Source organism: Myodes glareolus, chromosome 26, assembly GCF_982192425.1.
Source record: "Myodes glareolus chromosome 26, mMyoGla1.1, whole genome shotgun sequence".
NCBI classification, from domain to species: Eukaryota; Metazoa; Chordata; class Mammalia; order Rodentia; family Cricetidae; genus Myodes; species Myodes glareolus.
Window position 1 is genome coordinate 38508363 of NC_142051.1, and position 13462 is coordinate 38521824.

Below are 13462 nucleotides of genomic sequence, written 5' to 3' on the forward strand. Positions count from 1 at the left end.
GGTCTCCCAGGGATATCAAACAAACACAGCATATCAAGTTACAGCAAGACTAGGCACATACCCTCCTATCAAGGCTGGATGAGGAAAAGGGTCCCTAGGGCAGGCAAAGGAGTTAAAGATACCTCCCGCTGCCACCATTAGGAGTCCTACAAGTTACACAGCTGTAATGCATATGCAGAGGACCTAGGTCAGACCCGTACAGGCTCTCTGACTGTTGGTTGAGTCTCTGTGAGCCCCTATGAGCCCTGGTGAGTTGATTTTGTGGGCTGTGTTTTTGTGGTGCCCTGGACCTCTCTGGCCCCTACTATCCTTTCTCCCCCTCTTCTACAGGATTTCCCCAAGCTCTGCCTAGATGTGGAGACATTCTTATTCAGGGCTTTCAGGTCATATGTATTGGTTAGAATACTTTATCTATAGGACTTCCTACTCATTGTACTTTGGTGTATGAAATGTTTAAAATGGTCCCTAGGTGCTGTGTGTTCTCTGGGACTTGGAAACTGAAGAAGTCGAAGACATATTGCAGGAGTTTGTTAATAAGTCTCTCTTATTCTGCGATCGGAATGGAAAGTCATTTTGTTATTATTTACATGATCTTCAAATAGATTTCCTTACAGAGAAGAATCGAGGTCAGCTTCAGGTACTTAAATTTCTTCACATATGTTTTTACTTTTTATTTGGAAACAGCTTAGACTTGATATACAAAGATAGACAAAATATACTGCACGCTTCCTATGTGTAAACTTTTGCTTTGTTTCTCTTACTGCTAACATCTTACACAACTATAATACAGTTATCAAAACCAGCAAAATCGTCATTGATACACTATTATTAGCTAATGCACAAGTTTTTAAAATTTTACCACCTTTTCTTCCAATGTTCTTTTTACAGTCAGGTCCAATTCAGGATCCGTGAAGTATCTGATCATGGCAGCATCTTTTCCCTATTTGCTGTCTCCCTAGTGTCCTCAAACTTGTGAAAGTTCCTCAGTTAATTTTAACAGTGTTCCCTCATTTGGTGCTGTCTGAGGTCTTCTGAGGGGGAGAGGTATACCTATTTGACTTCAGTAACACAAGCGTTAGAACCCAAGTCCTGTTCCCAGCACATGTTAGGCAGCTCACAACTGCCTGTAATTCCAGTATCAGAGGATCTGACAGCCTCTTCTGACCTCTAAAGGTTCCAACAGTCAATGTGCACAAACCTACACACACACATAGAGATTTTTTATTATTCTTTTTTTTTTTTTTTTTTTTTTTTTTTTTCTGAGACAGAGTTTCTCTGTAGACCAGGCTGGCCTTGGACTCTTAGTGATTTGCCTGCCTCTGCCTCCTGAGTGTGGGAGTAAAGGTGTGTGCTATCGCTTCTTTGCTGAGTTTCTTTTCTTTTCTTTTCTTTTCTTTTCTTTTCTTTTCTCTTCTTTTTCTTTCTTTCTTTTTTTTTTTTTTTTCCCCAAGACAGGGTTTCTCTGCGTAACATTCTAGCCTGTCCTGGAACTCATTCTGTAGATCAGGCTGGCCTTAAACTCACAGATATCCTCCTGCCTCTGCCTTTGAGTGTTGGGATTAAAGGTGGCTCTGCTCTCAATTTCTTTTTCTTCCTTTCTTTCTTTCTTTTTTTTTTTTTAGAGAATTGCACAGAAATGATGCTGTGCCTTTCTCACACCCTATCAGGGATTGAGGTTGATGTGTCTTATGAATAATGTAGATATGTAGATGTTGATTGTTGATTATTGTAGATGTAGATGTTGGTTAAAGGGGTATTTACTGGATTTCTCCACTGTAAAACCACCAACTTTCCCTTTAGGGAAATCATACAAGGAGATTTTCTTTACAGCTTTGGAAATGGGAGACACTGTGCTGCTCAGGTTATATTGTTTGTGTCCTCAGACATTCTTTATTTGTGTTTCAGGATCTACACAGGAAGATGGTCACTCAGTTTCAGAGGTATTACCAGCCACATGCTCTGTCTCCAGATCAGGAAGGCTGCATGTATTGGTACAATTTCTTAGCCTACCACATGGCCAGTGCCAACATGCACAAAGTAAGATGGCACAATTGAAAATTAGTTCTACTTTTTTCATGTATTGTAAATGGGTTTTTTATTTATTTTTCTTTTTCTTTTTTTTTAAAATATTTATTTATTTATTATGTATTCAATATTCTGTCTGTGTGTATGCCTGCAGGCCAGAAGTGGGCACCAGATCCCATTATAGATGGTCGTGAGCCACCATGTGGTTGCTGGGAATTGAACTCAGGACCTCTGGAAGAGCAGGCAATGCTCTTAACCTCTGAGCCATCTCTCCAGCCCCTTTATTTATTTTTCTTAATGATTTTGTTTGTGTATGAGTGTTTTGACGTCTGCGTATATGTGCACCTTGTGTGTGCAGTAGAAGAGGGTGCCAGGCCCCTGGAACCAGTGTTTCAAATGGTTGTGAGCTGCCTGATGTGGATGCTGGGAACAGAACCTGGGTTCTCTGCAAGAACAGCAAGTGCTGTTAACCACTGAGCCATCTCTCCAACTCTCCCTTGAGTTATTTCTTAAATTTTATTAATAATACTTTCTATTTTACTGGATATTTGACTTTTTACATAGTTAAACATTATGGAAAATTTTTCTTTGATGTTTTGCTTTATCCTATTAGAATCTAAAAAAGGAAATTTATTACATTTTCTTATTTTGTATGTGTGCATGTGTGGGTGTTTGCATGGCATGGTGTGCACGTGATGTCAGGATAGCTTGTGGGAGTTGGTTCTCTGCTTCCGTGATATGTGTTCTAGGGATTGAATTAGGCTGACAGGTTTGGTGGCAAGCATCTTTACCCTTTGAGCCATCTTGCCAGCCCCAGACTTTTGTTTTCAATTAGTGAAAATATGTCTGTGTAAGATTTTTTTCCATTTTTTCTTGTGATTAAAAAAAGGGTATCTGAGTGCCTGCAGCAAGTGAATCAGTTTTTCTTTTTGGCTATAGCACCCCTTTGTCTGCAGTGTGGATTTGTTTGTGAGCTCTATGTGGAAATGGAGGGTAGAGAGGATATCCATCCCTTCATCGGGCACTTCCTGAGTTCTTGTTAGAGAGTGGCATTGTTCTCCATTGAGTCTAAACTGTAGACAGAGCAGACAATGGGGAAGAGAAACAATGCATTTACAGTGGGGCTCATTTTATATTTCCTTGAAATTATGTGATCATTTTACCATCTTTCCTCTGGCCTTAAATTTTGGATATCTGCAAGTGTTTCTCAGTAGTATTAGGATAATGAGGCTGTAGTTGAAATTCTTGCTTTTTTTTTTTTTTTAAACAGTGCCCCATCTTAGTATATTTTCTTATTTTTAAGGAACTTCGTGCATTAATGTTTTCCCTGGATTGGATTAAAGCAAAAACGGAACTTGTTGGCCCTGCCCATCTGATTCATGAATTTGTGGAATACAGACATATATTGGATGAAAAGGTACATATTAGTGTGAAAACTTAGTATTTATTTTTTTGTTTTTGTTTTTTGTTTTTTCAAGACACAGTTTCTCTGCGTAGGCCTGACTGCCCTGAAATTCACTCTGTAGTCCAGGCTGGCCTCAAACTCAGGGATCTGCCTGCCTCTGCTTCCTGAGTGCTGGAGTTAATGGCATGAGCCACCACCACCTGGTGATAATGAGATTTAAAAAAAAAAACATTTTTATGGTTTATTTAACTTTATTTTATGTGCATTGGTGTGAAGGTGTCAGATCCCCTGCAACGGGATCTTCAGACAGTTGTGAGCTGCCATGTGGGTGCTGGAAATTGAACCCAGGTCTTCTGGAAGAGCAGCCAGTGCTCTTAACTACTGAGCCATCTCTCCAGCCCCGATAATGAGATTTTTTTACTCTTGAGTCTTAACAGTCAGTAGAGGACCACTGTATATTTATTTATTTATTTTTAGATCCAATATTTCTTTTCCTCCCGCTTTCTCTTGAAATCTCTCAATGAAATTAGTCCAGAACTCTTCAGTTTAGTCTCAGGCAGATTTATAGGACAAGACAAGAAAACAGTTACATTCTTTGCTAGAATATCTAAAAATAAACTCTAACCCAGTTGCTAATATTGTTCTGCTCCGAGACTTGTGGAGTTGGCCCTCTGTGGTCCACATTGCTCTCAGCACTGCTGTCTTCCAAGCTTCTACCGGGATGGCCAGTGTAACCCCACGTATGGCATTCAGCCGCTTTTCTAGCCCAGAGTCCCATTGTCTTCCGTACTTCTCCAACATCTGGTATGGGCAGCCTGTCCTGCAATACCAGTCCCTGGTAACGACTTCGGTCTGAAGTACTTGTCTCTTGCTGTGAAGAGAGGCCAAAGCAATTTATAAAATGAAGCATTTAACTGGGGCTCGCATATGGTCTCAGAGGGCATGTCCATGACCATCAGGGCAAGGAACATGCAGGCACGCAGGCAGGCACCGCTGAAGCCGTGACTATCACCTTACACATTGAGACAATGAGCTTCCATGTGAGCAACAGCCAGGAGACAGAGAGAGAGAGAGAGAGAGAGAGAGAGAGAGAGAGAGAGAGAGAGAACGCGCGTACATTGTGTAACTGCATTTATTGCCCACTGGTTGGCTGTTACATTTTAGTTCATGCAGGGAATATTTCATTTAGATTTTAAAATATCAAGATCATAGAAGGAAAAAGATGTCAGGTTCTGCTCTGGCTGTGTGTCTAACAGATTTCAGTTTATCCTAGGACTGTGCAGTCTGTGAGAATTTTCAAGAGTTTTTGTCTTTAAATGGGCACCTTCTTGGACGACAGCCATTTCCTAACATTGTACAACTGGGCCTGTGTGAGCCAGAAACGTCCGAAGTCTATCAACAAGCAAAGCTGCAGGCCAAGCAGGAGGTGGATAGTGGAAGGCTTTACCTGGAGTGGATGTGAGTTGCTGGAGAGAATGGACTCCGTTATTAATTTTTCTTTTCCTGGTGGGGAATAAACACACCCCGTGAGATTTAGCTACTCTGAAAATCTGATAAGTGTTCCAGCTTGATGGAAAATTCCAGAGAAGTAAGCTCAGGAGAACATAATTCCATCGTCACAGTTCCTAGAGATGGGTGAAGAGGTCATCCTAAATAGTAATATCCAGTGCTGCTGTCATCTGTTGTGATGGTGATGGCGATAGACTCGGAGCCACAGACCTAGGTTTGCGTCTCCATACTAAAGCATTGTCGCTTATGATCTTTACTTCCTCATGTGTGACATGGAGATAATAGTCCTTTGAAGTAAGTACTACTTTAATGAAGATTTAGTTGAGTTAATGCCTATAAAGTCACTTTTACTTTTCTTTGAGGTAGAGATTTTATTTAATGAATTTAATTTAATTCTTCCATGCCTTTTAAAAAAAGCATTTTCCAGTCTTTTTTTTCTTTTCATGATTATATATGTTATGGTGTGCATCCATGAATGTATTCATGTTTGTATGTGTGGTGCGCATGCGTGTGTTGGCTTGTGGATGTGGAAGACCAGGAATCTTCCAGGATAGCTTTGGAGCCTGTCCTGAATCTCACTCTGTAGACCAGGCTGGCCTTGAACTCACAGAGATCCACTTGCCTCTGTCTCCCAAGTGCTGGGATTAAAGGCGTGCACCACCACTGCCCAGCTTCTCCTTCTAATTCTTTGAGGCAGGATCTCTCACTCAAAGCAAGGGCTCCTTAATAGGGCTGATCTTGCTGATGGCTTGCTCTGTAGAATCTTGTGTTGTCTCTGCCTTCTGAGGCTGGAATCATAGATGAGCTGCCGTGCCCACCTAGCATCTTGATGAACTCTGGGATCCAAACTCCCGTCAGCTTGCTGAGGCATTTCCCCAGCCTCATTCTTCATGTCTTTTAATTCTCATATTATGCTTACTTACCTCTTGTGGTGAAATCTAATTATTTTCAACACAGGCTCATAGTCTGGCTTTTCTCTAATACTTGGTCCTATTATAAGTGTGCATACACTCTTTATCCCTGCGCTTGTGGGCAATAATATAATATCTGTACTAGTGGCATAGTTGGCATTCTCTAGAATTAAGATAGAAAATGACATTGCTTTATCTGTCCTTGCTGTGGGACAATGGTCTTGTACCCTGTAAAGATTTATTACTTGTATTTTAATAAAATGCTGATTGGCCAGTAGCCAGGCAGGAAGTATAGGTGGGGCGACCAGGCAGGAGGTAGAGGTGGGGTGATGAGAACAGGAGAATTTTGGGAAGAGTAAAGAGTCATTCTGCAGTCGTGACCTAGACACAGAGGAAGCAAGATGAGAATGCCTCTCCAATAAAAGTTACCAAGCCACGTGATTGACACAGACAAGATTTATGGGTTAATATAGGATGTAAGAGTTAAAAAGAAGCCTGAGCTAATAGGCCAACCAGTTTATAATTAATGTAGACCTCTGTGTGTTTCTTTGGGACAGAACACTTGTGGGTCTGGGCGGGACACAAACCTCTGTCAACACATCCCCACCTCCCACCTCCCAGCCCCATTCTGAGTGGAGTTAGAGGAAAATGTTTTAAAAGTCTGTTATCATAATGGCTTGTGATTGTCATGTGTAGTGTGAGTTTCATTCTTCAAGGTTTCTTTAATTTTAAAAGTGTTTCTTAAAAAAGCTATGCTTACATATATTACATTAATATATCAAAATAAAATAGAGGGACTGGAGAGACGGGTCGGTGGCTAAGAACACTTGCTGCAGAGAACCTGGTTTAGTTCCTGACACCCACATGGTAGCTTGCAATCATCTGTAGCTTCAGTTCTAGGTGATATGATGCCTTTTCTGACCTTTGTGGTTGCTGTATGTACATGGTGCTCAGATATGCATGCAGGCAAACTACATATAAGTAAAACCTTTTTTTTTTTAAAGGGAAAATAGAAAGTAGCATGTGTTTGATCATGCAGATTTCTCTTAACTTGGTGACATTTGTGACACACAGCAGGTGACTTGATGTAAGGTAGGACCTCTCTTAGAAATGTCACTTTTGTTGGGTTACCTTGTTCTTTAGGTGTTCTCTACTGTCATTTGCAGTTAGTAATCCAAGAAGTTTGTGTATGGGAGAAATACAGCCATGTTAAAAGACACTTAGTATTGAAAGAAAGCATGACTTTTATCCTCAGTCATTGAATTTCTCTTCATGTCTCACTGTGTTTAGAAACAAGAAAACGATCAAGAACCTCTCGCGCCTCGTTGTCCGCCCCCACACAGATGCCGTTTACCACGCATGCTTCTCTCAGGATGGTCAGAGGATAGCTTCTTGTGGAGCCGATAGAACCTTACAGGTAAGGCGCATCTCTTGAGAAAAACCGGAAGAGGCATGTGGCCCAATTGTGCAGATTAGAATATGTTTAAATCTTAAGATTTAGGAAAACGGCAATTTAGAAGTGAAGAAGAGTAAAACTCTGACCGTAGAAGCTTCTTCAGAATGTTGAAGATGTAGCTGTTTTTAGCAGTCTAAGTTTACCAGGGACGTTGAGGAACTCTTTACCTGGGCTCTATGCATTTGCCAGTTATGGGCAATGAGAAGACAACAGCTCTTAGCAGGCAGGCCGATGCCATCAGCAAGTAGAGCTCCACTGAAAACCCTTGGCCGAACAGATTGTCCAAGACTGACAGACTTCAGGCTGTCCGTGGGAGTTAGACTAGATTACTGCCAGAGGTGCTTTATTGCTCACTTTGTGGAGAATACGGACGAATGAATGCGTGCCTTTCCCCTGCATTTGTTCTCTGCCCGCATACGGAAGAAAACAGAATCTGATCGGTACAGCGTTTATATTCAGAATAGCTTGAGACTTTTCATGGTCTTAGCTGTATACTCATTTCTCTAGTACTTGATTACCAATTATATTAATTTTGGTCTTAAAAAAATTCCCCCAGTAGTGTGGGGGATAGAGCCCAGGGTCTTGTGCCTGCTGGGGAAGTGCTCTACTACTAAACTATCTATAGCCTTGTTTTTTTTTTTTTTTTTTTTTGAGTCCCTAAAGAAAGCATTTTTGATTGTTTTTAGACTTTGTCAATCTAATCCCGAAACCTGAAGCTATATTTACCACTTTTTTTTAGTGACATTTAACAATACTTAGCAATGAATAGTTCTGCAGGGCCCGATGGATGGGGATGGATGGGGTTGGGGTGTTGGAGCAGCCTACCTGCAGAAGCTCTCCTGCTGGCTGCCTAGAGAAGCCAAGGCAGGTGGGGGAGGGGCCTGGGGTTTGCCCCAGTATGGAGGGTCTAGAGAATGGGGTGCGTACCTGGGAGGGGGGGGGTGGTCACCCACCTCCTGGTCCTCTCTGTGTCGTAGCAGGCTGTGTTTCCCCGGGCACTTCTATTTATGCTTACACTTAGGAATTCTGACCAATTCTGATTTTGAGTCCTTTTCTTAACTTTCATTTCTGTTTTGAAAATAGCAGTGATTAAGAAGTGTCAGAGATGTGTTTTCATAAATGATGCCCTATGGATGAGTGGCTTCCAGTGAAAAAGGCTTCCTGTTGTTGCGCAGGTGTTCAAAGCCGAGACAGGAGAGAAACTTCTTGAGGTCAGAGCTCACGAAGACGAAGTGCTTTGCTGTGCGTTCTCCTCGGACGACAGTTACATAGCAACCTGCTCAGTGGACAAGAAAGTCAAGGTACGCTGCTGGGTGGGGCTCCGCGGGGAAGCGCTCTCTCTGCTCTGTGCAGCGCCCACGTGGCCACTCCAGTTCCCAGGGATCCGACTCACATATCTGACTCCTGTGGACACCGCGTGTACCTGCCTGCTGCACATACAAGCAGAATACTTACAGACATACAAATAAACTAAGGTAGAAAAACACTTTCGTCTTGAGTGGAAATTGCAACAGTTCATCTTCTTTTTCTGATTTATTTTTGTTTAGTCGTGTGTGTGTGTGCGTGTGTGTGTGTGTGTGTGTGTGCGCACGCGCGCGTGCGTGTGTATGTGTATGTGCGCACGCGCCTGCAAATGTAAATGCAGTGCCTGCAGAGTCCAGAAAAGGGCTTTGGTTCCCGTGGAGCGGGAGTTAATAGACATTTATCAGCCTCCTCAAATGGGTGCTGGGAACTGAACTTGCATCTTCTGGAGGAGTAGTATGCACTCTTAAATCAGTAAGCCCAAATCTTTCTTTCTTTCTTTCTTTTCTTTTTTTATTATTTTAAAAATATTTCCCTCCCCTCTACTCCACCCAATTCCTTCCCACCTCCTTTTCCATCTAGATCTACTCCCTTTCTGTATCTCATTAAAGAGCAGGCTTCTAAGATAACAACAAAACATAAAATAAAATAAATAAGATAAAACAAAAGCCATCACATCAAAGTTAGACAAAGTAAACCAACAGAAAGAAAGGAACCCTAAGAGCAGACACAAGAACCAGACCCACTTGTTTGCACACTCAGGAGTTCCGTAGCAATACTGAATGAAAGCTGTAACATATGCAGAGGGCCTGGTGTAGACCGTGTCGGCCCTGTGCTTGTTGCTCCAGGCTCTGAGTTCATAGGAGCCTTTTCAGTTGGTTTGGAGGACCTGGTTCCCCTGGTGTCCTCCATCCCCTCTGGTTCCCACGCTCCTTCCAACTCTTCTCCCGAGGGGTTCCCCAAGCTCTGCGGGGTGGGGTTTGATGGGGACCTCCTATTTAGAGCTCTCTCTGCATAGTGTCTGCTGTGGGGCTCTGTATTTGTTCCCGTCTGCTGCAGGAGGAAGCTTCTCCGATGACTGAGTGAGGCACTGATCTATGGGTATAGCAGTTTATCACGAGGGGTCATTTTATTATCACGTTTGTTTTTAGACCAGTCATATTTGGTTTCACCTAGGTCTCTGGGCTATCTAGACTCTTGTTCTTGGTCACTCAGGCAGTGTCAGGTGTGGGTTCCATTTCTAAGTGGGCCTTAAGTCAAATCATTGCCATTATTGCCCTAGCATGTTTTGTAGGCAGAAGAGATTGTAGGTCCAAGGTTTTGTGGCTGGGCTGGTGTTTACGTTTCTGTTTTGGTAGCCTGCGGAGTACCTTCCTGCACCAAAGACAGGAAGGTGAAGTTTTTTTTAGGCGTCAGTTCAAACTCTCCATGTCTGTCTTGGTCAGGGTTTCTGTTGCTGCAGCCAGCACCGTGACCAAAGAGCAGGCTGGGGAGGAAAGGGTTTATTCTGCTTACATTTCCACATCACTGTTCATCATTGATGGAAGTCAGGGCAGGAACCTAAACAGGGAAGGAACCTGGAGGCAGGAGCTGATGCAGAGGCCATGGAGGGGTGCTGATTACTGGCTTGTTCCTCATGGCTTGTTCAGCCTTTCTTTTGGAACCCAGAACAACCAGCCCAGTGATGATACTACCCACAATGGACTGGGCCCTCTCCATCAATCATTAATTAAGAAAATGCCTTAGCTGGGCATTGGCGATGCACACCTTTAATCCCAGCCCTCGGGAGGCAGAGGTAGGTGAATCTTTGTGAGTTTGAGGCCAGCCTGGTCTACAGAACGAGATTCAGGACAGGTCCCAAAGCTACAGAGAACCCTGTCTCAAAAAAATAAACAAACAAACAAAAAATCAAAAAAACAAAAAAAAAAAAGAAAAAGAAAGAAGAAACAGAAAGAAAGGAAGAAAGAAAGAAAGAAAGAAAATGCCTTACAGGTGGATCCTCTAGAGGCATTTTCTCAGCTGAGGTTCCTTCCTTTCAGATGACGCTAGCTTGTGTCAAGTTGACAGAAGACCAGCCAGCAAACTGACCCCTTGTCTACCTGACACACAAACCCATCACTATTAAGCCATAATCTTTTTCCTTGTTCACCTTCAAGACCTCACATTAAAAACATAAATAACTTTAATAAAACTCCAGGCTTTACAAATTCAAACATTAAAATCTCAGGCTCTTTAAAATATCTACTCTTTCTAAAATTCCAGTGTCTCTCTTAAAAGTTCAGTCTTTCAGTTGTGGGCTCCTATAAAAATCAAAATTAAATACCTTTTCACTTCAAGAAGAAATAACCAGGACACAGTCACAATCTTAAAGTAAAACCAAACTCTAGCTAAGACTTGCAGTACTATATTAAATAAATATGGAGAGAGTGGACAGCCTTGTCTTGTTCCTAATTTTACTGGAATTGCTTTGAGTGTCTCTCCATTTAAGTTGTTGGCTATGGGTTTGCTGTAAACTGTCTTATTATATTTAGGTATTGTAGCAAGATTTTCTTTTGCCATTACTGCCAGCCCGTAAGTAATGACACGGAGACTTATTATCAATTATGAAAGCTTGATTTTTAGCTTAGGCTTGTTCCCAGTTAGCTCTTATAACTTAAATTAACCCATTAATATTAATCTATGTTCTGCCACATGGCTTTTTACCTCTCCTTCATTCTGTATGTCTGACTCCCTCTGTGTCTCTCTTGCACCTAGATTCATTCTGCTGAGTTTCTCTCTGCTGGAAAGTTCCACCTATTTCCTCCTGTCTAGCAATTGGCCATTTAGCTCTTTATTAAACCAATTAGGCAGAGGTACATCTTTACAGTGTACACAAAGATTATCCCACAATGTGTCCTTTGTATCCCTAGTCTCTCCAGGACTTTCATTTGTCAAAGGCCCTTTCTGCATCTAATGAGATATTTATGCCGTCATTAAAAGTCTCCCAACTGCTGGGAGCACTTAGGAGTCAGAGGCAGGAGGATTTCTGTGAGTTTGAGCCAGCTTAGTCTACAAATTAGTTCCAGTTCAGCCAGAGCTACACAGAGAAACCCTGTCTTAAAAAAATCAGAAAAGAAAAAGAAAAAAAAGTCTCAAAAAAAAAAATCTCCCAACCAAAAAAAGCCCATGGTAAGATGGTTTTAGCACAAAATTCTACCAGACCTTCAAAGAAGAGTTAATGCCAATACTCCTCAAATTATTCCACAAAATAGGAACAGTAATACTGCCAAATTTATTTTATAAGGCCGCAGTTACCCTGATACCCAAACTGCAGAAAGATCAAAAGAAGAAAGAGAACTACAGATGAGTTTCCCTCGAAAGATAGATGTAAAAATACTCAACAAGATATGTTTATGTGGTTTGGTTTTTGTCCAGTTTGTTTATATGGTGGATTGCATTCTTTGATTAGAAGTATGCTTTTAAAAATGATTCTGAGATAATTCCTATTGTTAAAGTATATAATTTGTGAAATATAGCCTGATTCTGTCTTTAGCCTTTCCACAGACTGATTCATATAATCAGTGCCAAGCTAGGCGTGAATACACTAGCGGGTTACTGGTATAATAAAATAATCAGGGATAAAGACGAGAGTAATTTTACCTTTGTTAGTTAGTATTTCTTTGGTCTTTCCCCTAAAATTTAGTTTTCATTTGGAGCATTTATACTAATAAGGAATTTAAGAGCAACTGAAAACTAAGGAGATGCTTTGTTGCTAATATGTGGGGGGGCCTTTACTTCAGGTTGTGTGTGTGTGTGTGTGTGTGTGTGTGTGTGTGTACATGTGTGTGTCTGTGTGTGCCTATTTCCTATTTCCAAGTGTTGAGACAGGATCTGACTTGGTAGCCCACGCTGGGGTGAGCTCATATAAAATCTCTCAGCTTTAGCGTCCTGACTGCTGGTGTTGGTCTTGTACTCCTGTGTCCCCTTCACTGTAGCTTTGTCAACAGAGCTGTAAGTAGTGAATCTGCGTAAATGAGTGGGCAAGAGGATTGGCGTGGAGGTTTTTCATCCCACTTGAAGAAGACTGTAGGATGTCTAGCCTAAAACTGAGATGTCGGTAAAACCTTATTTTTAATTTTTTTATTAGCATACATTGACTATATAATACTGGTTTTCATTATGAAATTTTCATATACATATACATAATTTATTTCAACATTTGTATCACATTCTCCATATGTTTTTGTTATAACCCCCATTACTGTCCCTTGTCTATTTTCCATCCCTCCTGATCATGATCCTGAGGGATCCTGCCCGTTCCCTCTTCCCTTGGTTGGTCAGTGGTGTTCCAGCCAGCCTTACTCTGTAAGCTCCTCTTTTGAGTGTGATTTGAGACTGGCCATGCTGGGCAGGTCCAAGTCAGAATGATACAGAGTGAAAGGGAGTTACACAAGTTTCTGTTTCTCAGGACTGACCACACAAAGTAGGAAGCAGAAACGCTTACTAAAGAGCTTCAAAAATACAAACTTTGAATCTCTTGGGGATTCTCATAATTCTTTTATGGCACACTGACGTCTGCTCTAGCCCCCAGCACACTTCTTAGCTGCTGTCACTTACATAAACATGAGTAATCTTGTTTTTTTTTTTTTTTGAGACAGGGTCTTACTCTGCAGCCCTGGCTGTCCCAGAACTCACTGTAGACCAGGTTGGCCTGCGATTCATAGAGCTCTGCCTGCTTCTGCCTCCTGAGTGCCGGGATTAGTTAAAGCTGTGCGCTCCCATGCCTGGCTCTTGGTGATTAACTGTTTAAAGTAAGGTAGAATTTCATCATATTTAGCGAATAGGAAGGAGATTCACAGTGTAGTGCTCAGTGGG

General features: G+C 41.8%; 1 protein-coding gene across 1 annotated transcript in view; it reads left to right on the plus strand.

Annotated features, from left to right (window-relative positions):
- Positions 1-13462, plus strand: part of Apaf1 (apoptotic peptidase activating factor 1) — a 71086-nt gene that overhangs the window by 16709 nt on the left and 40915 nt on the right. Inside the window, exons 9-14 of the mRNA XM_048418247.3 lie at positions 470-637; positions 1906-2037; positions 3329-3442; positions 4704-4888; positions 7141-7267; positions 8482-8607. Coding sequence (XP_048274204.3) covers positions 470-637; positions 1906-2037; positions 3329-3442; positions 4704-4888; positions 7141-7267; positions 8482-8607 — 852 coding nt within the window. The remainder of the gene's footprint in view (positions 1-469; positions 638-1905; positions 2038-3328; positions 3443-4703; positions 4889-7140; positions 7268-8481; positions 8608-13462) is intronic.